At 34.6% G+C, this 27,757-nt stretch overlaps 1 protein-coding gene and 1 pseudogene across 1 annotated transcript; both read left to right on the plus strand.

Moving 5' to 3' along the window:
• The first annotated feature begins 8,339 nt into the window (after positions 1 to 8,339).
• Positions 8,340 to 18,290, plus strand: LOC104102675 (chaperone protein dnaJ 6-like). Its single transcript, XM_009610452.4, has 8 exons — positions 8,340 to 8,613; positions 10,586 to 10,684; positions 10,784 to 10,885; positions 16,919 to 16,975; positions 17,063 to 17,169; positions 17,257 to 17,339; positions 17,708 to 17,798; positions 17,873 to 18,290. Exons 1-8 carry the CDS (start codon positions 8,491 to 8,493, stop codon positions 18,066 to 18,068), a joined length of 858 nt encoding a protein of 285 aa, XP_009608747.1. The 5' UTR covers positions 8,340 to 8,490; the 3' UTR covers positions 18,069 to 18,290.
• A 2,961-nt stretch (positions 18,291 to 21,251) lies between these two features.
• Positions 21,252 to 23,365, plus strand: LOC104102676 (beta-D-glucosyl crocetin beta-1,6-glucosyltransferase-like; annotated as a pseudogene).
• Positions 23,366 to 27,757: the final 4,392 nt, after the last annotated feature.

The following is a 27,757-nucleotide window of genomic DNA, read 5'->3' on the forward strand; positions in this document are numbered from 1 at the left end:
GATCGAAATAATTGTCCGAAATTCTAGAGATATATTGGATATTAATGAACTGTTTGGTAAAAAAAGTTAATGGTTTGGGATGTGATTTATGTGAAGTACTACCAATAGTTCCAAAATTGACAAAAGCAGAGACCGTAAAAGCTAGCTTGCCAAAGTTATACTTATGGCCTCGAATGAAAATGATTCAACTAACAAGAAATATAAAGTAAGAACAAATCAAATATTCAATGTCTTCTTGCTTCGTGTCAGAAACGAAGAAGAGCATCCAATAAAAAATGATTTGGTTCTTCCTGAACATTTGATTATCAATCTCAATGGTAATAGTAGTGCATTTAATAAGAGAAATATTTCTATCATTAGATTAAAACGTAATTTGTGTAAATTGCACGATAGAATTAAAAAGATATCTTAGCTAGCAGAAATGAATATGTTGATCAACTAAATAAAAGGTTGATTGCAAAAATTTATAGTAAAAATAAAATATTTTTCTATTTTTGACTCAGCAAAAAATGATATATATAATTACTACCAAGAAGAATACTTGAATACTTTAATACCAAATGACCTTCTACCATATACTTTAATACCAAATGACCTTCTACCATACATGTTTGTTGCCAGTTTTATTATTTTTTACGTATGTCAGTGTCACCGTTTATATAATAGACTAAGTTAAAATTGATATTTCATTGTATATAAGTTGATTTTGAAGAAAAATATGCCCGTCATGCTACTGAAAAACTTAAATACGCCGAATAGCTTATCTAACATCACATAGATGGTATGTAGAATTTTTGACAATAACGTCATACATGAAAAAATTATGATGATGGTCAATGTGCTTCTAAGAATATTCTTATCCCTGAATTCAACTTTCGTCTTCCGAAACTAAGGATATTGAAAATAATTTTTAGTATGTTTATGTTTTGCAAATATAATAAATAAAGCATAAGGATAAACATCCTAAATATTGGACTATATTTACCGCAATATATTTTCTTGCACGAACAACTGTATGTTTCACTTTCAAGAGAACAATAGTTCTGGTTTAAGGCAGAGCAACCAAAGCATTAGGAGGAAACATACACAAAAAAATATTGTACACAAAGAAGTGTTCGTTAAGATACCATCACATTAAATATTTTTAAACTATAATACATAATTATCCAACTAATATGACAAAATTGATCATTTGTGTAAGTTTTGATGATGTCCTTTTATTTTAAATTCATGTATTATGCTAATATAGTAATACTTTTGGGCATTTAGACGATTGTTGTATTATTATATATAAAATTCCTCTCATTAATTAAATTTTATTGCTCCTTCATATAAATAAATATTTAAAATTTTAAATCATCACGTGCCATTGTTAACGCGCAACGCACGTTCATAGATACCAGTTAATTTAAAAAGTACTTTTAAACAACATTTAATGTTTGACAAACTTTTAAAAGTGCTTCTAAGTATATTTTTCTAAAAAAACTACTTTTTATTGCTTCTTAAAAACTACTTATGCTTTTATTTAATATCACTTTTTTCATTCTAAAAGTTTGTCAAACACCTTAACTTTGAAAAAAAGAAATACTTTTGGCCAAACAGGCTATCCTGATGCTACCACGCCCTTTTCATTTGTTTTCGTTTTGGTGTTGCCAATTTTATAGGAGGGGTATCTATACGCATTTTAAGTATCATATGTGTGGAAGCTTTTATTTAAACAACATAGGAAAATTACCAGTTATATCCACTTTTAAGTAAGTTATTACAAAAATTGGTCAATTCATAAAATATGACCAATATTAACCAAATACTATCAATAATAGCAAATTAGCTATTTGTAGCTAAAACAAATATCAAATTTTTACTTTTTTTTTGATTGGGTGTTGTTGGAATAGATTGAATACATCTTAAGGAGATTGAATCTCAATTTTGGGATGATTTGGTAGAGTTTTGAGGTGGTTTAAATTGGCAATTTGAAATAGAAGATGAACATGAAAAATATGATATGTGTATCACACTGTGTATTATTTATGTATTACATATGTATCACTTGTATATCTATGTGCACCTGTGTGTGAGATACATGTGTGATACATGTTTGATACATGTGTCGCAGAATAAGTTTTTAAACTCGATTTTATATAGAATTTTGATACCAAACCAGTCCAAATCACCTCCAATCTTGCTCAAATTTGATGTATTGCCTCATCTACATATTTTCAACAAATTTCAACCTTACCCACTGAAAAAGATCTCTTTTGCCTAAAGTTTTTAATATTTTATATCATTGATAATGAATTTTGATTCCAAACTAGTCTAACTCGCCTTTATACTTCGTCAAATTTTGCACACTACCGCATCTATGTGTTTTCAACAAATCACAACAATATATATTGTTTTTTTTTTTAAAAAAAAGTTCTATATGTTTTAATGTTATATATCATTGGTAATTTATTTGAGTATTTTTGATAGCATAATTAAAATATCTAATTGTTGGTAAATAGTGTCTTTTTTGGTACATTCTCGTAAGATTCCCTGTAACATACTTTAGCAGCTTATACATAAACCGTTGCATAAAAAATAGAAAATTAAGTAATTGCATCTAAAAAAGAAGTAGCAAGATTTGCAATATGTACTATTCAATAAATAAAATTTTAGTTTGAATGGGATATTGTATTTATAAGCCTAATTATAAGGTTTATAGTAAAAGAGAATTTAACATTATTTAAAAATACAAAAAATGGCCTAAAATACCCCTATCGTATGGTAAATGGTTTATATAAACCCCCTGTCCATCTATTCGTCTGAAAATATATGGGATGTTAATTTTATTATCAAAACTGCCCACGTGACTAACAACAACATATGTGAGCCTCCCATTAAATGATGTGGCAACCTTTCATTTGGCCACGTGGTTCTGTGGGGCATAAATTGAAGTTGGGTAATTTTCTACTAATTTAATTGATCAGACTCACTCTTTATTACCTAGGTCAGTTCTTTTACCTTATACCCACGACAAAATCCTTTTTTTTTTTTTTTTTACCATTTCTCACATTTCGTCTATCTAATCCAGCAAACGCGATTTTAGGATTTCTTTAGGGTTCCTTGTTTGCTCCGATTTGATACGCACAAAATAGAAGCATCGTTGATTTTTAGCATTAGTATCTTTTTTATTAAAGTAAGTATTTACAGCTTTAAATTAGGCGAAAATCATGTACGTCCACCTAAACTCGTTCCGATTTTCCTCTGAAATAACTCATCTAAGGTATGTTCCGATTGAACACCTCATGTAACACAGATTTATTCCAAATAAACACTTTTGCGTGACATGACACATTAGATGTAATGCACCTCTTTTGAGCACGTGAAGGGATAAAATTTTGTTGATTGTTGATTCCCCCAACGTTAAAATATTAACGTCAACTAACCCAACGAATCTATTAACTCAACTATCCATTCCCAAATTAAATTAGAACCCTAATTTCCCCATCTGAGACATGTTTCTCTCTTTTTCATCTCTTTCTTCCTTTGTTCTTTACTCTTCTTCCTTTTCTCTTTCTCTTTACTTCTTGTTTTATTTACTTGTTTCTTCTCTCATATCTGAATCTTCTCTGTCTCATTTTCTTTTTTTTCCCTCCTATTTGAAAAACATTCGAATCTCGCAAAATTCACAAAATTCAATGTACGAAAGAGGACCCTGATATATGTTGTTGCGGTGATTATTCTAGGTTGAAGGACTCGACCACCCCAGCAAACCCAGGTCGCCGATTTTATGGTTATAGAATTTCAAGAATGAGTAACTAGTTTCATTGATTATGAAATTTTTCGCTCTTTGTTTCTTATTAATCAATAATGTGAATGATTTTGTTGTTAGAAAAATGGTGGATGTAATTATTTTAGATGATTTGATGGACGTTCATCTACGTGTCCATTAGAGAGGGAGAACCTACCAAGTCGGACGATGTTGCATTTAATGAGTGATCGACCAAGAGTGAAAGTAAAAGAACTTGTAGAAGAAAGGGATAAATTAAAATAGAAGTTGAAGGATGCTAAAGTGCAAATGGAGTCTCTGATAGTGAATTGCAAGGAGGCTGGAAAACAAAAAGGGTTGGGCAAGCGCCAAATTCAAGACGTTTATGTTTTAAGGAAGGTATGTCCATAATTCTATCACACATATTGTGCATGACATATTGAAGCAAGCTGGAGCCGAGATTGGAAGAATGACGAGATAAAAAAAAACTATGTGGTGGTGTTCTTGGAGTGCATATGAGGAAGAATTTAAGGATATGCTGAAACAGTTAGGTGAAGTGTCTGAGGATGCTATCAGAGACTTGTTGAAATATCCACAGTAAGTTGGTGTAGAGCTTACTTTGATACCCAATGTAAGAACCCAATAGTGGATAACAACTTTACAGTTCCTTTCAACTCTTGGATTCTTGAAGCTAGACATAAGCCAATTGTGAAGATGCTTGAGGATATAAGAGTGAAAGTGAAGTCTTTCTACCTTTTATGTTTACTTCTTGTTAATTTGTCTATTGTTGGCTAAATATTCTTCATGTTTACTGGTTGATAATTGAAGGTGATGAATCAACTAAAGGATAGAGCAAATGAAGTTAGCAATTGGAGAGGTGAATACAACCCATATGCAATGGAGCTATACAATGATTACAGAGAGATGGCTTCAAAGTGCAAGAAAAATTTCAACGGAGATAGAGGTTTCGAAATAAGTGAAGGTGAAGACAGGAACATAGTTATTTTGGAGCAACAAAGGTACACATGTAGGATTTGAGACATATTTGAAATCCCATGTGCTCATGCTATCAAGCCATTAATTTATAAGAAGCTGGACCCAACACTTGGATTCACTGGTGGTATTCCAAACAAGCTTGGCAGTTGGTGTATCAGCACAAACTTCAACTTGTTAGAAGTGAAAAATTCTGGAAACTTGAGCCAAATCAAGACATGGAACCACCACCATTAGCAAAGATGGTTGGTAGACCTAAAGTGAAAAGGCCAAGAGAGAAGGATGAGGCTAGGAAAAGGCAAGGAGAATGGTCAACTTCTAGGAAAGGTCTTCAAATGACTTGTGATTTTTGTGGCAAAACAACCCAAAATAAAAAATGTCCATTAGCCAATAAGGTATATCTAACTTTCTTAATTTAAATTGTAGTAAATAATTTATACTTACAATCTGCATTTCATTGATGCAGACCCAGAATGTGCAAGACCACACTCAGACAACTCAAGATCAAGAATCAGAGTTTTTTATGGTCCCTAATCCTGGTTTTACAGTACAAGACCAAGAATTGCTAAGTCAGGCTAGTCAACCAAGTCATCTGTCCAGTCATCAATCCAGTCAACACACCAGTCAGTACACTCATATGCCAAGTCAACAATCTAGTCAATATACGTAGACAATTCATATGCCAAGTCAGCATATTCAGACCAGAAGAAGGCTTATTCAAGCAGACTTTGGTGCAGAAGCTGACCCATTTTTGAGGCCTAAGGTTGTCTCTGACATTAAGACTCGACTTCAGCATAAGAATAAACAAAATTCTGGGACTAGGAAGATACAATTCATAGGGGATCACATCGGTAGTTCACAACCAACAAAACTGCCATACTCCCCAAAGAGAATTACCTAGAAGGGAAATGAGGCAATGACAATATCTCAAATATTAAGTGTGAAAGAGAAAAAGATTAGCAAACTTAAAGTTAGAAGAGGCAAGGGGAGGGGCAAGGGGGAGTAGTGTAACAAGTAATGACGAATGAAATATATATTTTCTTCCTTTTTTTGTATGACTGTTTGACTACATGATGTTTGTTCGTGTTCTAGGTTTTTAGACAAGTAAATGTTGTGACAATGGTACAAGTTTTTGGATCACACATTTACTTGTCCAATAGCAATGTATTGTTGGGCTTAAATTTTGAAACAATCTATGTTTTCTACTGGATTAATGGCAATGTTCTTCTTATCTATCTATAAGAGATGATTCTGTTCTTATGATGTACTAATTATATTACCATTCTATTATTAGTGATTTTTCTTATATGCAAAGATTTGTATGAGATTTATACTATCAATAAAAAACTTTATTTCATACCAACAAAGGACCATTACAACTGCACCATCAATAAACGCATCAATAATTACAACATCCCAGATCGATAAACATAAAAAACCTTCAACAAAATTTGCAGAATTACAACCTTTGAATCAAATAACCTAACTACACTACATCATCTTGAAAACTAGCACCAACACAAAGACAACCCAAGAAAAAATAATAAACCACTTTATCATTTGTAGTTTATCCTCTATCCTAGCCACATTCTCTAAGTTTGCTGAATTAATTCCCTCAATCTCTTTCATTATTTTCTCAATTTTCAGTTTTTCCAGCAGAAACAACCTCTTCCAAGTTAGCCACTATCTTTTTCAGTTAATTCCTTTCAACTTTCACATACTTCAGTGAAGTATTTAAGTTGTTGATTAACATCGTCACATATGGTGGCATCTCTTCATCCCTCTATTCCTACAAACCGCATGAAGCTTCCTCGTCAAAACGAGGGCATTTGTAGAATATATGACTAACATTCAAAGGAGTCTTAGCCATAAAATAATTTGCAATTAAACCACAATCACAACGACGCGACGAACCAGAAGAGACAAATTTTTCAGACATCTTGAATTTTTTGTTAATCAATAATTGCACAACTTTTACAACCAAACGCAAGATTCGAAGGAAAAATACAAAAATTAATTAGTTGAAAAGAGAAATTTTGGGGAAGAAGTTGATATGAGCGTACCTGATGACCTAATAACTAAATTGGGGAAAAAGACTACTGAAATAGGTGGGTATAAGGTAAAAAGAACTGACCCAGATAATAAAAAGTGGGTCGGGTCAGTTAAATGGGTCGAAAAAAATACCCAATTTTAATTTAAGTCCCATAGAGCCACGTGACCAAATAAAAGGTTGCCACACCATTTAATGAGAGGCCCACATGTGCTGCCGTTATTCGCGGGGGCAGTTTTGATAATAGAATTAACATTCCATATATTTTCAGACGAATAGATGGACGGAGTTTATATAAACCATTTATCGGGGTAGTTTAAGCCCCTTTCTCTTAAAGATATGCGATAAAATCACAATTAACTTTTCGAAAAAGGGCCAAAAATGTCCGTTTGTTTTTAGTACTAAAAATATCCCTACCGTCTATATTTTGGACCTCAAATGTCCTTAAGCTGTTAGTCTTGCCATTGAAGATGACATGGCAGTCCAACTGGGTTAGATTTCCTTACCTGACCATCCACCTAAGCAATCCAGCATGGCAAAATTATATTTTCGAAAAAATTATTTTTCTGAATTTTTTTTATAAAAATACAAAATCAACACTTATTACGAAAAAACTAAAAACAATTCCGGAAAAAATATTTTTTCGGAATTTTTTTATTTTTTTTGGGATAAGTGTTGATTTTGTATTTTAATAAAAATTTCCAAAATAAATAAATTTTTTCGAATTTTTTTTACTTTTTTCGGAAAAAGTGTTGATTTTGTATTTTAATAAAAATTTCCGAAAAAATATTTTTTTCGGAAATTTTTTACTTTTTTCGGAATAAGTGTTGATTGTGTATTTTAATAAAAATTTCCGAAATAAATAATTTTTGGGAATTTTTTTTTACTTTTTTTGGAATAAGTGTTGATTTTGTATTTTAATAAAAATTTTCGAAATAAATAATTTTTCGGAAATTTTACTTTTTTCGGAATAAGTGTTGATTTTGTATTTTAATAAAAATTTCCGAAATAAATAATTTTTTCGGAGATTTTTTACTTTTTTCGGAATAAGTGTTGATTTTTTATTTTAATAAAAATATCCGAAATAAAAAAAATTCCGGATTTTTTTTACTTTTTTGGAATAAGTGTTGATTTTGTATTTAAAAAAAATTTCTCGGAAAAACAACTTTTTCCAAAAAATAATTTTGTCATGTTGGATTATTTAGGTGGATGGCCATGTAAGCAAATCTAACCCAGTTGGACTGCCATATCACCTTCAATGGCAAGACTAACGATTTAAGGGCATTTGTAGTCCAAAATATAGACAATAGAGATATTTTTGATACAAAAAATAAATGGAGTGCATTTTTGAATTATTTCAAATAGTTCAAGGGCATTTTTGCCCTATCTAATGGTACTTACTTTTTAAAGAAAAGTTGAAGGAGTACTAATTACCCCCAAAAAAGTTGTACTTGCACTCTTGCTTATGTGACAAGATCCTGACCCTCCATAAATCCCTCGTGGACTGCAGAAATGATCAAATGGCGCCTGGCGGGAACTCGGAGAGCTCAAGGATCAATATGGCGGGAATCCTCCGCCTTTATAAATGCCTCATTTGTTAATAAATTTGATTAAATCGATTCAAAATTGCCTTTACTTTGATTTTTCAATCGCGTTTACTTGCACAAGTAGTGTAAGCATCTCCGAGCGTTGACGTATGGGAAAGGGAAAGAAGACGGCTAGGGTTCCGGTGGAGAATTCGGAAGAAGAAGACGTAGAAATGAAGGGAAATCAAGAGAACGTGAACGGTTCTTCGTCACATGAGAAGAGCCTTTATGAGGTACTTGTAATTTTTTCTTTCTACGCTTACCTGATTTCAAGCATTTTGTTACCTTTTGTGGGTGGATTTAGCTTTTTATGTCAAGTAATTGCGGGTTTGTAGCTAAAAAAACAGAACTTTATATATCTTTCTAACTATATATATTTAGAGAAGGTCACATGAAATAGTTTGGTCATGTCCTGAGTCTACATTAGGTCTGTTTGTATGTACTTGTAGTTGTAGTAGATGCTGAAGTTTTCCTTAATGTTTAAATTTGTGTATTTGTTTATGGATTTGGTTTATATCCAGAAACGGACCTAGGATTTGAGTGTAACTGGGGCATCAATTACTGGCGAAAAAATTTGGTGTGCAACTCTTTATAGAAAGAGGAAACACTAAGCATACAATTTTCTTTACAAAATGGGTGCTATGGAAAGGGAAGACATTTGATTTAAGCTGATTTCTAACATCATAATTTATAGTTTTTCTCAAATAAAAAAGGGGTGATAAAAAAGGTGTTCAAATTTTAAAAATATCAAAAACTTACGCAAATAAAATCAAGATTAACGGTATGTTTAGCAGTCAAAGATCTGAAGAAGAGTCTCAAACTCTCAGTCGTTGTTGCTGAGTTGAACTCGACAGATGCCTGCTACATTGTCAAAGCAATTCTTGAAGGGAGGTAGAAGGGTTTGTACTTTTTATTTGTGGAGATAGGAGCTGCGGTTGAGGCATTTGATTTTGATGGAGGAACTTTTTAAAGAATAAAATTAGTTAAGTTGATTATTATGTACACATACTAATTAATTATAATTCTATTTAGAAAAAATTATACTATTATGTACAAGTACTAAACTATAATTACATTAAGAAATATAAAATACGAAAAAAGACCAGTTGAACACTAAGTTTAAACTATGTTGTATTCAAGAAAGTAAGAAAAAGAAAAGAAAACTAAACTAAGTTGCAGGAGCTAGGTTCGAATCCAGATCAACAAGTGACGGAAGGAATCTTGAACAACCAAGCTTAACGCCTTAACCAATGCTCCCATTTGGCTTTTGTGATTAAGGAGGTCTAGTAAATTATTTAAGGGGTTCTCAATGTATATACAAATATGTACAAAATATATATACAGGGTTTTTGCCGAGGCTAAGGTTCCCGTGACCCCCAACCCCCAAAGTAGGTCTGCCTCTGTTTATATATGTATTTCAATTTAGTACTCTAGGATTTTGTTAAAGTATTTTTGGTTAATATAACGTGACGCTGAAGATTAGTACCAATCTGTGCTCTATATTTTTCCTGTAAGATCATTGAGTTTGTACTTGTATTGGATGAGACCGGCTAATGAGTCACTATATGTGTTTTGTTTTGAAAACTTCAAATTCTTATGGAGTGTATTGATGGTTATGAAATAAATTATGCAAGAAGAAATATCTATGAAACAAATTAGACTGGACAATTCTAGGATAAATTTACTCTGTAAAATATGTATATGCATGGATCCTGCCAAGTTGCGTTCTTCATAGCTGTACAAAGAATGTTGAACTGTTTGAAGCATGTGAAGTGCTGACTACTGAAGCCTTAGCTCTGTATGGTGCCCTAAAGACCATTGAGTTAACAGTTGTAAGAATGAGCAGCTGCTAGTGACTCCTTTTATTGTGTTTCAGTGTACAATCTGCAAATTTAGGATATCTTGTTGGATATGAAGTGTATTAATTACGATTGCTTTAAAGTATTGCGAGAAGAAATACACATATTGCTAATTTGATTGGAATATTATAGGATAAGTTCCTGCTATGTATATGTGAACATTGGCATCTGCAGAAGTAGAAAGAGTGCTAAATTGTCCGCGGCATGTGATATGCTTACTTATGAAGCCATAGATATAAAATTTTCATGGGCCTATGGAATAATGGTTTGGAAGATCTTTCTACAAACTAAGTGCATGCATTTCTTTTTGGTGTCAAGTAATACTAACAAGGCATCGTCTTTGTAGATTCTTGGGGTCGAAAGAACAGCATCCCAGCAGGAAATAAAAAAGGCATATTACAAGTTGGCTCTGCGGCTACATCCCGATAAGAATCCGGATGACGAGGTAAACGGCTGTCCATATAATGATTGAGCATGTTTTACCTCACTTTGCTGTTTACATTAGCCAACTGAAAATGAGTAATCTTAAATTTACTTTCTATAGGAAGCAAAAGAGAAATTTCAACAGCTGCAAAAGGTGATAGCAATTCTAGGTGATGAGGAAAAACGAGCACTTTATGATCAGACTGGCTGTGTTGATGATGCTGTGAGTGATACCACTGTGATTCTTTTTTTTTTTTTTTCCTTTCTTTCTGTGAACCTTGCAAACTCTTATAATATTTAAGAAATTTTGAGCATCTTCAGTACATTGGAACTTTTAGTTATTTTTATTGCGTATGATGGTGCAACATAGTAAAAAGATTGCTTTATTGTTATGATAATGAGCCAAATTTTCATTACCATAATGTAAGATTCCGAAGGTGACTGTTGGGTTGGGTTTGGGTGATCTGCTCTTTGCTAAGAATAAAACTGAAATCTAACCTTCATACAATATTCTCTAGAAACTAATATATCGAGCCAAATTCTTTGTTATAACCTACTTTGGTTGAGGTGGAAAGAGGGGCAAGTGGATGTGAATAAAAGGAGGTAATGGTGTGCTATTTGACATTTCTTTCTAGGTAGTGAAAGAAATGGGAAGTGGAGGGGGGTGCGGCTCCTCCTGGTTAGGGTATGAAAGGAGTAAGGAAATGTGTTTAACTTCCTTTGTAGGTATACCAAAGAAAAAAAGAAAAGAAAAGTGTCAAAATCTTAGCCATTGGAGAGCACTATAAACGTGAAGAAGAAGAGGAGAGAATTGGGAAATTTCCAACTGACATTTACAACTCCAACTAACTCAGTATATACAAGCTAATTAGGAAAACTGAAAATAATAATAGAGACCCCTCAACTTCTAGTAATTACAATATGGTCCCAATAATAACTAACTACTTCACCTAACTAACTTCCTAACTTCCAATACTCCCCCTCAAGCTGGAGGGTGGAGAATGTTCAACACCCCCAGCTTGTTTAGTAAAAAACGATGCTGTACAGATGTTAATCCCTTGGTGAAGAGATCTGCTTGTTGATCTTTAGTGGAAACATACTGAGTAGTTAAGAGACCTTCTTTGATATGTTCACGAACAAAATGACAGTCTATCTCTATGTGTTTGGTCCGTTCATGGAATATGGGATTCACAGCTATTTGCATCGCTGCTTTGCTATCACAGAACAATGTGATAGGCTTAAGAATAAACACTCCCAACTCTGAGAACAACCCCAACAGCCACACTATCTCTGAAACTGCTGATGCCATGCTGCGATACTCTGCTTCAGCACTACTTCGTGAAACAGTGTGTTGCTTCTTTGATTTCCATGAAATCAAGGACTCACCAAGTTTAACTGCATATCCACTAACAGACCTCCTTGTCATTGGGCAAGCTGCCCAGTCAGAATCACAAAAGGCTGTCAATGTATCAACATGCCCTCGTTTCAACAGGACTTCCATTCCTGGTGTAGATTTCAAGTATCTGACCACTCTAATTGCAGCATCCATATGTGACTTCTTAGGCAGTTGCATAAATTGACTTAAAGTCTGCACTGCATAGCTGATATCTGGTCGAGTGACTGTTAGATATAGGAGTTTCCCTATCAACTTTTGATAGCTATTTGCATCTGTCAAAGGATCTTCATTTTCTACTCCAGTGGCTTTGTCATACTCTACTGTGGTGACCTTCTGATTGACTTCAAGTGGTGTTAAGGCTGGTTTGGCACCACTTAAGCCCAACTTAGAGATGAGCTCTAAGGTATACTTTCTTTGGTTAAGCAGTATTCCATGATTGGATCTCAATACCTCAAAGCCTAAGAAATACCTCAATTCTCCCAAGTCTTTGAGTTTGAATTGCTGATGCAGAGCTGCTTTAGCTTCATCAATCATGTCCTTATTGCTTCCAGTCAGTAGCAAATCATCAACATAGATGAGGATGATGACAATATCCTTGCCCGACTTATTGGTGAACATAGAATAGTCATAAGTACTCTGCATAAAACCTGCTCCCACCAAAGCTTCTGTAAGTTTTAAATTCCATTGCCTTGACGCTTGTTTGAGACCATATAAAGACTTAAGCAACCTACACACCTTTTGCTCCCCCTGCCTTTGGAAACCCTGTGGCAAATCCATGTAGACTTCTTCAAATAGGTCTCCTTGAAGGAAAGCATTGAAGACATCCATTTGGTACAAGGACCAATCCTTTGAGGCTGCAAGGGCTATCACAGATCTAACAGTCACCATCTTTGCAACTGGTGAAAAAGTCTCATGATAGTCTAGTCCCTCTTGTTGATTGTATCCCTTTGCCACTAGTCGTGCCTTGAATCTTTCTACTTCTCCATTAGCTTGGTACTTTATTTTGTACACCCACTTGGACCCAATAGAAGCTTTGCCTGGTGGTAAGTCAACAACCTCCCAAGTCTTATTATCTTCTAATGCTTGTATCTCTTGTTTCATGGCTGTGATCCACCTCTCATCCTTTACAGCTTCCTTGAAGTTATAAGGCTCTTTCAGGATTGAAAAAACTGACACATAGCTTCTGTACTTTGAGGACATCTTCTCATAAGACAGGAAGTTTGAGATTGGATAGTTGCATTTTGAGGACTTCTGTGGCTGCAATACATAGTCCCTTTGCCATATAGGTGGATTGTTTACTCTGAGTGACTGTCTAGTTGGTGCATTGGAACTAGCCTCAGTCATAGGTACATCTTGCACATTCTGAGCATCTTCAGTGATCCCATCTTGTACACCTTGAATGAGTGTATCAGCTGGCATATCTTCAACAATGTTCAGTACACCATGTGTATCTGGAGGTCCATCTGTCTCCGTCTCTTGATCTGAATTAAGAGTTGGCACTAATGATTCTTCTAAATCTTCTACTGGTGGTGCAGCATCATGATCTACATGATAGCCTCCCTCTACTGGTGAGCTGGTGCTTGTTGTTTCTGCTGTATTAGGAGCTTGAGATGGCCCCTCAGAACTGGTCACTTCTGGTAGTATACCTGTTTGAACCTGCAATTCTGTCTCCAAAAAACTAGCACCAAAATCATTTAGTGTGAATGAATGCTGCTGTTCTATTTTCTTAAATGGAAATTCATGCTCCCTGAAAGAAACATCCCTGCTAATGAAGAATGTTCTAGTGGTTAGGTCATATAATCTATAACCCTTTCGAGTAGTTGAATACCCCATGTGAACAGCTGTTCTTGCTCTTGCAGCAAACTTATCATCTAGCACCAGATTAGTGGCATAGCATAGACACCCAAATACTCTTAGATGTGCTATTGAGGGCTCTCTACCATACAACATTCCATAATGACTCTTTCCATCCAAGATTCTGGTAGGCAATCTGTTTATTATGTAACCAGCAGTTTGTACACACTCCCCCCAAAACATATCTGGAACATGGCTTTGAAATTTTAATGCCCTGGCAGTATTCAGTTTATGTCTGCATGGCTTTGAAATTTTAATGCCCTGGCAGTATTCAGTTTATGTCTGTGTTTCCTTTCAGCTACCCCATTCTGCTGGGGTGTATACACACAACTACTTTGGTGAATAATACCCTGTGATAACAAGAATTCACTCCACTGTTTGTTGAAAAATTCCTTTCCATTGTCTGTTCTCAAGACCTTGACAGAAGTATCAAACTGTGTTTTAACCATGTAAACAAATTGCTTCAGAAAAATAATAGTTTCATTCTTAAACTGCATCAAGAAAATCCAAATTGCCCTAGAAAAATCATCTACAACTGTAAGAAAGTAATGCTTCCTATCATGAGTGCTCTTCTTATATGGCCCCCATACATCCATGTGAACCAATTTAAAAGCTCTAGTACTCCTTTTTTCACTATTAGGGAAGCTAAGTCCAGACTGTTTAGCTAAAGGGCAAACAGTACATTTATTTTGCATATCACTATCTACTTTATTTTGCAAAAAAGAGACATGTTGCATAACAGGAACAGAGGCATGGCCTAATCTCTCATGCCACAAACATGATGTTTTGCCACTTGATCCTTTCACATCTACATGAGCTGCTAAAAGTCTGACTCTTCTTCCTTTCAGTATATATAAACCTTCATCTTCTTTACCAATCGCCTTCACCCTGCCATCGTAAAGGTCCTGAAACACACATAGTGCCGGTAAAAAGGTGGCAGCACACTTTAGATCTCTAGTTAGCTTGGACACTGACATTAGATTAAACTTGAAATCAGGAACATGTAGAACATTCTCCCGTTTATGAACATCTGACAAATATGAACTTCCCACATGTTCAATTTTTGTAGTAACACCATTTGGCAATGTTACTTTATCTTGTGTCCTGTCATCTATTCTTCTTACATCACTCATTAAATCTAAAGTAGATGATATGTGATGTGTTGCTCCTGAATCTACAATCCAGTCATCATTCCTTTTGTTTGAAACATGCACACTGGAAGATAATGCAGTAATTATACCTGCAGCAGTTGCTTGATTTTGAGTCTTAATGTCACTTGGTGGTGAGTCTTTGCTGAGCAAGTCTAGGATCTGCTGGTACTGTGCTTCTGTGAAAAAATGATCTCCTCCTTTAGATTGTGATGCTCCTGATGCTCCTTGTGAGCCTTGAGCCACATATCCTTCTTCATGATTCACAGAACCTTCCACATGATTTGTAGCAGTTCGTACCCCTTTAGGTTGAAATCCTTTCCTTCTTCTGAAATCTTCAGGGTACCCTACGATCTTGTAGCAATTTTCCTTTGTATGTCCTCTCATACGACAGTGTTCACATTGCAGATATTGTTTTCTTCCACGAAAACCTTGACCTCTCCCTGCTTGCATAGCTAATGGATCTGTCTTATGACCTATAACTCCACCTCCTGCGCATTGTTGACTCTCATCCTGTGTTATAAGTGCATATGCCTGATTAAGAGTTGGTTCAGTGGTTTTCATTAAAATTTGCCTACGATCCTGATCGTATGTATCATTTAGTCCATCTAGGAACTGCATAACTCTTTGTTGTTGTAAATATGCTCTTTAGATTTTGGACAACCACAGTTCGGAGATGGTACTAATACATCATACTCTGCCCACAGCTCCTTCAACTTGGTAAAATACACAGCTACAGAATCCGCTCCTTGAGATAATCGCGAAATTGCTGTGTAATTGAAAGATACGCACTCGATTCACCTTATCAAATCGCTCCTGTAGGTCTTCCCAAACTGCATGTGCATCTGATGCATAAATGATCCCTCTAAGCAAATCCTTCGAAACAGAGTTCATAATCCAGCTGTGCACTATCGCGTTACAAGTTTCCCATTCCTCATGGAGATTCTCCTCGAACGACTCCTTGGCACAAGCTCCTGTTACAAACCCTAGCTTCCGCTTAGTTTTGAGAGCAAGACGCATCAATCTGCTCCACAGTCCATAGTTTTCCGAACCTGTGAGCTGAATTGGAATTAGAACCAATCCTGGCGTGTCTGAAGGTTGAAGGAAAAGTGGATGTGTATGATCGATTATCTCCGTCGCCATTAACGCACCAGTTCGAGCAATTTTTCTCAAATTGAAAAATAAAACAGAGAATTTGAAGTGAAGATTAAGAGAATGAACTGAACAATCAATTAGTTGAAGAAATTATACGGCTTCACGGATTAGTCTCCATGACTCTGATACCATGTCAAAATCTTAGTCATTGGAGAGCACTATGAACGTGAAGAAGAAGAGAGAATTGGGAAATTTTCAACTGACATTTACAACTCCAACTAACTCAGTATATACAAGCTAATTAGGAAAACTGAAAATAATAATAGAGACCTCCCAACTTCTAGTAATTACAATATGGTCCAAATAATAACTAACTACTTCACCTAACTAACTTCCTAACTTCCAATAAAAAGGTATACCAAACAACAAGGATAAGGATGACCATCTTCCCTTGGGGAAGTAAATTAACACTTCTCTATGCGCGTCAAATTTAATGTTCCAGTAGACACGCACATACAGTGTCTTTTATGTTTACCTATGTTGTATATTTTTTGGTTCTTGCAGACAAGTCTAACTGATATCTGACTCTTGATATCAAATATTTACATATTGAGACTCTAAAAACTGTGGAGATCTGTAAACAATCTTATCCACATGTATTAGAGGATAGAATGTTCTTTTTGGCTAAAGTGCTATCTGGAAGCAACTCACTTACACCTATCTGAAAAGTAAGGTTTTCATATTATCATCTACCTACTAACAGGACCTGGCAGGAGATGTTGAAAACTTGAAGGAGTTTTTCCGAGCTATGCATCCAAAGGTAACAACAGTAAATGGTTGCTCCACTCTATTAATTGAGTAGTAGACACTCTAACATTGGAGGAACCTACACATGTTTTTTTTGCAGATTACCGAGGCTGATATTGAACAGTTTGAAGCAAATTATAGAGGATCTGAGTCGGAGAGGAAGGACTTGATTGATCTATACAAGAAGTATAAGGGTAAAATGAAGAGGTATCAGCAGAAAGCCGGAAATAGTGCGCTCTTTCCTGTTTAATGCTGTGATTTCTAGGTTGCCACCTAATTGGTGTTCTTCTGCAGGCTCTTTTGCTCCATGATTTGCTCTGATCCCAAATTAGATTCACACCGCTTCAAAGATATTCTGGACGAGGCTATATCAGCAGGTAGAGTTTGATTTCTGTCTGGATGACCTTTCTTTTGTCAAATTATTTTTTCTAGAAGCTGCCATCATATTAAGTATGTCATAGCGATCCAACTTATGTAGATAAAATAGATTTCAAGGATCAGTAAATATCACAATTTGTCTTCTATGATGACCTTACAATTAAGAAATAAATGTGTTGTTTGATAAAAACATGTGGCTTTCAACACACTGTTTAGCCATCTGTTTTGCTGCATAAATACTCCAATAAAAATTCTTTCGTTTTAACAATAGTTTTTGCTGTGGTTGGCACAAAATCCTCTCTCCCTCATAGAAGTTTTCTCTTTCTTCTCTGGAAAGTGATTCACACCTTATATTTTACTTTGATAGGGGAGATAAAGTCAACCAAAGCATATGAGAAATGGGAAAAGGAAGTGTCTGAAACAAAACCGCCTACAAGCCCATTGAGACGGAGGCAAAAGTGAGTCATCGTTTACATTACACATCATTAACTGAAAGTGCTATATCCTAATTAGAGAACTTGGAACATTGCAGATCAAAGAAAGAACCAGAGGATTTATATGCCATTATATCTCTGCGGCAAAATGAGCGCAGAGGCAAAATGAATTCTATGTTCTCGTCTTTGGCTAGCAAATATGGTGGGGATCCATCTACGACAGAGCCAAGCGAGGAAGAATTTGAAGCTGCTCGCAGAAAACTGGAGAGTAGGAAGCAATCTAAGCGAAAGTAACTGTAATGTATTGCAACCTACACCATGCTGCACGAATTTGTTTATACTGTTTTCTTGTGCCTGAGCATTATGTATTAGGTTGCGCATCTTGCTGCAAGGGTTTTAAATGCTTTTATTTTGTGAAAGAGTGATATCGTGCATCCTTTTGTTTATTTTAACTCCATCATGTCTTGAATTGATATCTGTTAAAAACTGGTAATACAAACCTGAATTGCTTCTTGATTTGCTGGATAAATTTATGACCGGAGGTGCATGTTTGTTACACTTTTCTCGGAGTTTTTTGGTGTATGTATTGCTTATTTTTGGAGATAAAAGAGCAGAAGTAAAGGGACTTAAAGGAACCGAATTGTCTTAGTTGTTGGGCCATATGTTGAAACGTTGAACTGTTTCTTGAGTCATTTGCTATTTCTTCGGAATAGTTTTTATTAACTACGACAATTTCAAATACTTTGAATTCTAATATTTTGATTTATAGTTTGTTTTTAATTTTGAAATTTACTTCAATAAAATTAAGGAATCAACGTTTGAATTCAGAAAATCTTACTGTGGGACTAAAGAAGTATATAATAATAAACAAGAAGAGACAAGGCTCTACGAAGTGTATAAGCACAACGCACTAGCAAAAAACTTTGAAATTGGTCAAGAAGTATCTATAGCTATATAAGAACCTCAGTTTCTCCACAATCTGAAGTTCCGAGCCAACCCTAAATTATTCAGCAAATTTTATTCTGCACCAATGGCTCAACTTAGCATTCCCAACGCATTATTGATTGCCTTTGTCTTTGCCATTTTCTCTGCCATGGCTAAAACTTCGGCTCAGGAGTTGGGGTTGGCTCCGGCGCCGGTGCGGCATTTTCTTTGTCATCTTCCAGTGCATTTATTATAAGTTCCCTCATTCTATGTGTTGTTTCTCTCTTCAGGCATTAGAATTTTGATGTTAATTAATGATGATTGTATTTGTCAATTATGAGAGATGCTATATTATATGGGGCAGTGTTAGTGTTTATTGATTTTGGTAGGAATTTAGGGGTTCTGGTTGTGGTATAATCGTATGTTTTGAGATTTACTAATATTTAGCAGTATATGTTTCTGATGATAAAATTTTGTTGAGTACCAAAAGTCGAATTCTTTTTCCATTGTCTGTTTTTGTTAGTACTACTTATCTTTTAATCCTGAAATGATAATTCTTGTAAATAAATAAAAGGTGATCGTACCTGAAAAGTTAACACCCCAAAAGCAAAGAAAAAACAAGGCTTTTGAGCATTATTTTTTTTTGGGTATTTGAGTACACTCATTACGGTCAAACTTCTATTACTCAAATGTTTCATGAAATTTCTTTTAAGCATGAAATACGGAGGATAAGTCAAATTGGTCGTCCATCGTCACAAACAAGTTGATTAATAGAGACCAAATTTTCATGTAATTGAGGTATACAATAAAATAGAAAGAATGAGTTGAAGTATGTTATCGAATTTTCAGGCACTTAGATGTTTCAAATTAATAGAATAAGATCATCGGAATAACTCAGCTAGAGCTGCCTTATAACCATTGGTATGGCCGAAGAGATCATACAACTATAAAACAGATTGAGAGGATGAACCTACTTGAGATAATTAGATTAATGATATGGCAAGAAAGGAGAGTATCCACCATTTTGGGACAAAAAAAACAACAAAGACGACGAAAGTGCATAAGACAAAAGAAAGGAGATGCTGCTCAACATGAATGGTAGCAACGGTAATTCTTGCCCGAAACAAGCAGCAATGATTTGGGGTGGGTGGGTGGGGTGAGGGTTAGTACATGACTTAGGATGTACTGTGTACATATGTCGGGTTGGTTTGAGTTTTTTAATTACCAAATCAAACCAATTATAAGGGGTTATTAAATTTAAAGACCAAACCAAACCAATAAATTTTTTAATCTCCATTTTTCTCGGATTTTCGGGTTTTTTTGGGTTTTATTTCATAAATTCTTCATAATACAAAATATAGAATTTGTGCTCCAAATATTTCTTTAATTCAAGTAAGACAGAACTATACAAGGTATTTTTCAAGAAAATAACATAAAATATGAGATAAGTCATGACATTGTACTAAAATATTCAATAATAAGGATAATAAATTCGCATAAAAGATATTATTAATAAGACATAATAAAAATGAACATAATCTAAAATTACTAAGTTGCTAAAATAAGTACGACTAATAAGTACTATTATTTACATGACTAAACACTAAAAACAATTATGCATTTTATCTAAATCATGGAAAAACTATAAATAGTTATCCAACACTATGGTCATTTCTAGTACAATTGAAGTGAATGTCTTTTGTTAGCCGTAATATTAATTTGATTTTGGTTCGAACTTTATTGGAGTTACTAACATTTATGGAGTATAAAACTTATTGAGCATTCAAAAATTATAAGTCCAAATTTAAAATAATACGTTAAAATATTAAACTATGAAAAAGTTTAAGAAATATTTATAAATTATATTATAATAAATACTTTTATGTATTAAATATATTTAAAACTTCTACACATGTAATATCGGGTTGGTTTGGTTTCGGTTTGACTTATTTAGTTAACACCAAACCAAACTAATTATGGTCGGGTTTTTTTCCCAACACAACCAAATCAAACCGAACTATTGTCGGATTTTTTTTCTCGGTTTGACTCGGATTATCGGTTTGGTGCGGTTTGTCGGTTTCTTTTGTACACTCCTAGCAGAACTCCACCAAAAAAGGGAGAAGAAGCTGAAAGAAAATTTAGATAGTAAAAGAATTCAGGCAAGTAGCTCGATGCTTCTGATACTATAAAAGATTCAGATAAATAAGGCCAATGTTGCATGAAGATTATAATATAGTACTCCATTAATGGTAGATATCTGACAATGCGTGGAAAGCCAAAAAAAAAATAAAAAAAATTTCATAGACTCATCATATGTAAGGTTGCCATTGGGGTTCCTGTAACTAGAATTAACAGTTAGTATTGTAATAAATTAGAGGAAAGACAACGAGGTGCATACATCACATTCTCTTTGACCATGTATTCTGATTCTGCAGCTTATGTTGTTGAGGAATAAAAAGATTAGTACTTGAAAGTTCATGCATACACTTGGATAAAACAACTTGTACAATTTTAACATTAAGACAAGGTCACAATGTAAGTTGCCGACTAAATTCAAATCCTTAGAAAGAATAAGTAGTAGTAACAAATTGTGTTGTCTGTCTTTGTTGATGTCCCTTTCTGACGCAAAAAATGTATCGCCTATAAACAAAATGACTAAAGCATTGAAACCTCAGCCTCAATCCTCTTCTTCATCTTTATCAACACTTTCAATTCTAACAAGCTGCTGATCAATAGCCAATTTTTTATTCACCTACATATGTTTTAACCGAAGCTCTATTTATTGCCATATTTCTTCTCCACTAAGAAGTAAGAAGGGGCGGGACGGACTGCAGTTCGTCTGAGCTTAGTCTTTCACACTCTTTCTCACACTCTCTCCCTCTCCTGCACAAACCACACGATGTGTACAAAATCTACCAAATTGAAAGCTTTCTTGTTTCCATGGCTGGCATATGGTCACATCTCTCCATTTCTTGAGCTAGCCAAAAAACTCGCGGACAGAGGTTTCTTGGTCGACCTATGTTCGTCACCTATTAACCTCAGTTTCATCAGGACAAGAATCCCAGAAAGCTATTGTTTCTCAATTCAGCTTGTGGAACCCCAATTACCAGACTTGCCTGAGCTTCCACCTCACTATCATACAACAAATGGCCTCCCACTCCATCTCCATTCCACCCTTCAAAAAGCCCTCAAAATGGCCAAACCAAATCTTCTCAACCTATTAAAAACTCGAAAACCTGACTTGTTAATCCATGATGTCAAGCAATTATGGGCTGCGGGGGTGGCTTCTTCCCTTAACATCCCAGCTGCTAGATTTTTCACTTCTTGTGCAGCCATGTGTTCCTATTTCAGCCACTTGTTTGTGATACAAGATGTTGAGTTTCCATTTCCAGCTCTTTGTTTACGTTCTTATGAGCTAACGAAAGCTCATACTGTGGTTAAAGAACATCGCGAAGGCGATGAGCCTGAAGTGAGAGCCCATGAAGAATTTACTGGCGTGATGCTAATAGGTACATCGCGAGAGATGGAGGGAAAATACATCGATTATATGTTCGAAATAATCAATTTTAAGGTTTTGGCAATTGGTACACTAGTTCAAGATCCTATGGCTAGTGTAGATGGAAACATGGAGATTATGGAATGGTTAGGGAATTAAGATAAGTTCTCAACTGTGTTAGTCTCTTTTGAGAGTGGGTATTTCTTGACAAAGGAAGAATTGGAAGAAGTAGCTTTTGGATTAGAGCTTAGTGATGTGAATTTCATATGGGTTGTTAGGTTTCCAAAAGGGGAAAATAAAAGTCTTGAAGAGGCATTACCACAAGGTTTTTTTGAGAGAATTGGAGATAGAGGGATGGTTATGGGAGGATGGGCTCCACAAGAAAAAATCTTAACTCATTTAAGTATTGGCGGATTCGTGAGTCATTGCGGATGGAATTCGATTTCAGAAAGTATAAACTCTGGTATTCCAATTATAGCTATGCCCATGGATCTTGATCAACCCATGAATGCTAAATTGCTAGTGGAAATTGGAGTAGCTTTGGAGGTAGTGAGGGATGATAATGGAACACTTCATAGAGGGGATATATATAGCAAGAGTTATCAAAGATGTAGTATGTGGAAAATCAGGTGAGAATCTGAGATGTAATGTTAGAAATTTGGGTGAGAAATTGAGATCTAAAAATGTGGAAGATATTGATGCTGCTGTGATGGAGCTAACACAACTTTGTGAGAAGAATAAGAGCAACAACTGTTAATCTTTCTAGTTAGTTCATTTAACAAATGTAAGAAGCCTAAGAAAAAAATTCTTATTTCAATGTGCATTATTTTGTGCTATTAATAACATGGCTAGGTCGATTCGTATGGCACTGCGATGAGACGACCTGAGCAAGTAGGGTATATGATACTTGCCGTTAGGTATATAACCTAGTTGACCCTCTTGTATCGGTGATAGTATAGTAGTACTCTCAATGAAAAGGTAAAAGATAATTTCTTATGTTTAGGCTAAGAAGCCGAAGGTGATTTCAATGACTCAATACATTGAAATGATTTTGTATGATTTTTATTAGGATCTTTGGTTGATATAAATGATTCAAAAGTTTATATAATGGATTACATTAAGGGGCAGAGGCACAAGCTGAAATGCCAAACTTAATAGCTTTTGCTCAAACAGTGTATTTGGTATTTAGAATTCATTAAATATGTACACATATTAAATTTAGAATCCAGTCACTAACACTTGAAATCGCCGTTCTAAAATCCAAAATCCATAAGGTTGAAATCCCGGCACCGCCTCTGATTACATTGTATTAATTAAAATGATAAAGAGTGTGAATTAATGTAATTATTTACTGCTTTATACAAATATTGGTTGCATATGTTTTGTAAAGTATTGTCCAGGAACTCGAGTTAGAGAGAGTTTATAATACTTATTGAGTATCGTTGAGGTGTACACATCCTTTAGGGGACCCTCTCGAGGGCCCTGCTTACTTTGGATGTTTCAGGATGAGGTGTGGCACACGACGAGCGGACATGGCTAGCATGATCTTTTTCCGAGGTATATTATGAGGCACCACTTCTATTCGTGGTAACTGATCATATTTTTTTTTAATCGGGAATTATCCCAAGTGTTTATTTCATTCTCATATTTTAGAGATTCCATAGACAATTGTTATTCTTTTGGAGTTATAATTAAGAGTTATTCATACAACATGCATCAAAGAAACATTGTTATCTTTATGTATTTCTAATTATTGAAATTGGTGGATTTAAAGATTACGTCTCATGTATGGTTTTAATCATTTGAAATAATTATATTTTCAAAAAGGCTTCCGCATGTAGTTATTAAGCATATAGATGGATATTCTTGTACGGGTTGGTCCACCCTGATGGGATAATGTGTCGGGTGCCCATCACATGATTTTGGATCGTGATAATATTCGGCATATTCCATATTCAAAATTTTCTAAATATATATTCCATTATAAGGTACTCATAAATAGGAGTAATACATTTCCTATTACGTATCACTATATCATTTTTAGGCAGGTTTTACATTAGGCGGATCATCCAAAAATAATTAATCCCGCTAGCTACATATACAAAAAATATGTATGATATATATATATATATATATATATATATATATATATATATATATATATATATATATATATATATATATATAATTTTTAGGCACTTATGCTTATCAACTAATCCAAATTGTCTCTTAATCTAATATTATTTAACGGCGGATATGACATGTATGGAGTTGCATATCTGAATGTAAATTGTTCAGAGATTTTAATAGCGTGACTTTGACCAAAAAGAAAAGGGTGTTTCGTGCTTAACATTTAGATCAAATTAGATTGCATTCTGAATTGGTTTTATTATATGCATGATTTGTCAAATTAGGGGTTGAAGATACTCCAATATCAAGTGGAGGAGATAACAAATAAGAGCATAGACACTTCTCTTATGCATGTTAATTACCAGAGTTTTTAGAAGTTTTGGCGTTATATATAACACTCCAAGATAAGAAGAGAACATCCTCTTATCACCGATGGTCAAAAACTTAAAAGCACAGATTTTTTTATTTTTATTTTTTCTAAAGAAGAAATAAATTATTTGAACATGCCCTTATAGTCAATAGCATCATTTGCCATACATATCTAGCCCGTTTCTCGTCTCTCTTTCAAAGTATTTAAAATACTGCTTCATTTCATTAGATTCAAAAGTTTTTGAGTCTTTCCCCTCAACTTATTCTTGTCGTGTAGCACGACTTCCTTTCGCATTCTATCCTTCTAATTTAGAACCAGAATCAAACTATAATCATAATTTTAGTAATTAACATTATGACACCAACTAATAAATAGCTTTGGTCTTCGCTTACTTATATTTAACAGGAGTGGATCATTTGGAGTTCAAATTTCTTAACTATATGATTCAAATTGTGATCTTTTTCCAATTTAACTATTTATAAAGTGGCCATACATTACTGGTCCGATTAACTTAAATTCGCGTCGATTACATCCACTAATTAAGAAGGCCTTCGAACAACGGTGAATGAATTCGAACTGTCCTACACCATGCTTATGGGAATAAATTTCAGCCTATTCAAATACATGAAGGAGTCGTTGCATTGATGTACTGGAGTAATTAACCTAAGTGTAAAATCCCATAAAAGATAATATAGTGTTTGGTTCGTTTTGTATCAGAAAACAATATTGCCACATAATTAATGCAATGTTTGATGAACGATATTAAATAATACTCGTATTAAGTTATACGAAAATTCATATTATGCCTCGTAGAAAATGGAATAAGAATACGTATGTGTATCCGTAATATGAGGATTAAACTATTAAAGACAAAAATACTCTTTTAAAGTATATAGTTTATGTATAATAATTTGTTCCTTATTAATGGCCGCATTAAGGCTGGCAACTGGGCCGGGCCGGGACCGGTCCGGGACCGCGGGCTAAACTATTTAGGACCGTTTGGCCCGCGAGAGGTGGGCTCACGCCGGTCTCGTGGGCCATTTTTTAGCAAAGAACCGTTAGGACCAGGCTGGTTTTTAGCAAAGAACCGTTAGGACCGGGCCGGTTTGGTCCGCCAAGGGATATATTAAAAAAAAAGAGCCATTTGGCTTTTGAAAAAAAGTAGCTGTTGGGTGTTTAAAAAAAAGCCGTTGGATATTTAAAAAATAGCCATTTAACCCCCAACTAATTTTTAACCCCAAACTCTTTATTATTACACTTTTTTCTCATTTTCTACTATAAATACCCCCATTCTTTTATTTTTCTTACAAAATCAATATCAATCTATCAAAATCTCTCTCTAATTTTCTTCTATACTTGCTACAATTGTTTACTTTAAAAAAAAAAATAGTAAAAAAATTGTAAGGTTGCTACTATTGCTTACTTTATTCCAAACAATAGTAAATTTTTTTTGAGGTTGTTATAATTTGTGAAAAAAATTATTAAGTTGGTGAATTGGAATCTTCAAGTCTTCAACGATAATCAATTTTCAACAAGTTGTTCGTCAATTCGGTAAACTCATTCCAACTCTTAAGTCTTAATATTATAGTTTTGTTTGTTTTATTTAGTAACTATTACTTGATTAATTAAGATGCATTTCTTAAGAAATATTTTTGGTAAAAGTAAGAATAAGGGAAAATCTAAGACTGGCGAATCTAATGGTACTATTGTTCCTCCTCTCTGTCCCCGACTCCCCGAACCAAACCCCGTAGCCATCCTACACTTGCTATTCTTGATACCGATAATAGTTTATTATAATTTAGAGACACTGAATTTTGCCATATTATTGCACCCGGTGAATTTTAAAATCATGAATTAATGAATGCCCTCTATTATAATAATTATAATACTATTGATGAAAATCATGCTGAGGAAATTGATCTTGATGAAACTCAACCGGGCGATTATACACCCACTAGTCTTGCTTCTGATCTTGACCAAACTAGTAATAACGCTGCTAATCCAAATGATAACCCATCTGATACTCCCGTTAATGCCCCTACTTTTTCTAGAGAACCTACCAAACGGAAGGAAACATCTCCTGTTTGGCCTTTTTTACTCAACTAATTTCAAAAAATAAGGCTAAGTGTAAAACTTATGGTCTAGAGTTAGCTTTTAAATATGTGGGAACGCGGTCGAGGATGAGATCTTTGGCTAGACACATAAAAAAATACCCTAATGATAACGTCAAATATCAACGTCAGAAAGCTCTGGCCGAGGGGAAAAGTGCACCTAGTCCTAGTCAGACTGACTCTAGTACCGGTTCAAATCAATTTTAACTGGGAATTAATATTGTTACTGGTGGTATTTTATATTATGATCCAAGAAAAGATCGAGAAGAATTGACAAAATTGGTAAATGTTATATGCTTACCCTATAGTTTTCCTTCTAACCCTGCGTTTGTGCATTATATTAGAAAAATTTATAATTCTACTTATAAAGATTTTCCTCGCACAACCGTAAAGAGCGATATTTATAAATATAAGCATGAATGTCACACCTCCTTTTTTCCGAAGGATAGGATAAGGGAGTTTTTCCAATTAAAGTGACAATATTCGAAATGGGATTATTTATTTGATCAGAGTCGCCACTTGGAATAAATTATGGTGTCCCAAGTCACCGATTTATTTTAAATCCCAAATCGAGGAAATTTGACTCTATTTATGGTCTGCGAACACAGAAGACCGGGTAAGGAATTCTGTTAACCCGGGAGAAGGTGTGAGGCACTCCCGAATTTCGTGGTTTTAGCACGGTTGCTCAACTATTAATAATTGGCTTAATTATCTGATTAATATATATTTATAACCTATTGTGCATTTTAGCTTTTAAAAACCGCTTTTAGTAGTTATGGAATTCGTTTGAACAAGTCGCGATGTCGCACACTCGTTTGTTTTTGTACACATTGTGAATCGCGTCACGTGAAACGCACCCGCGACTTACAATATGTTTATTTTTTATTATTATTAAAAGTTATGGTCGGGTCACATGAAATGCACACCCGAATGAGATTTACGTATCGTGATC

The sequence above is a fragment of the Nicotiana tomentosiformis genome, chromosome 12, assembly GCF_000390325.3.
Source record: "Nicotiana tomentosiformis chromosome 12, ASM39032v3, whole genome shotgun sequence".
Taxonomy (NCBI): domain Eukaryota; kingdom Viridiplantae; phylum Streptophyta; class Magnoliopsida; order Solanales; family Solanaceae; genus Nicotiana; species Nicotiana tomentosiformis.

What these genes read in the sequence shown, in the direction of transcription:
- LOC104102675 (XM_009610452.4), top strand. Translation starts at nt 8,491, where the DNA reads ATGGGAAAGGGAAAGAAGACGGCTAGGGTTCCGGTGGAGAATTCGGAA. An exon ending in ATAAGAATCCGGATGACGAG is followed by an intron (nt 10,685 to 10,783) that starts GTAAACGGCTGT and finishes TACTTTCTATAG; the next exon opens with GAAGCAAAAGAGAAATTTCA. An exon ending in GGACGAGGCTATATCAGCAG is followed by an intron (nt 17,340 to 17,707) that starts GTAGAGTTTGAT and finishes TTACTTTGATAG; the next exon opens with GGGAGATAAAGTCAACCAAA.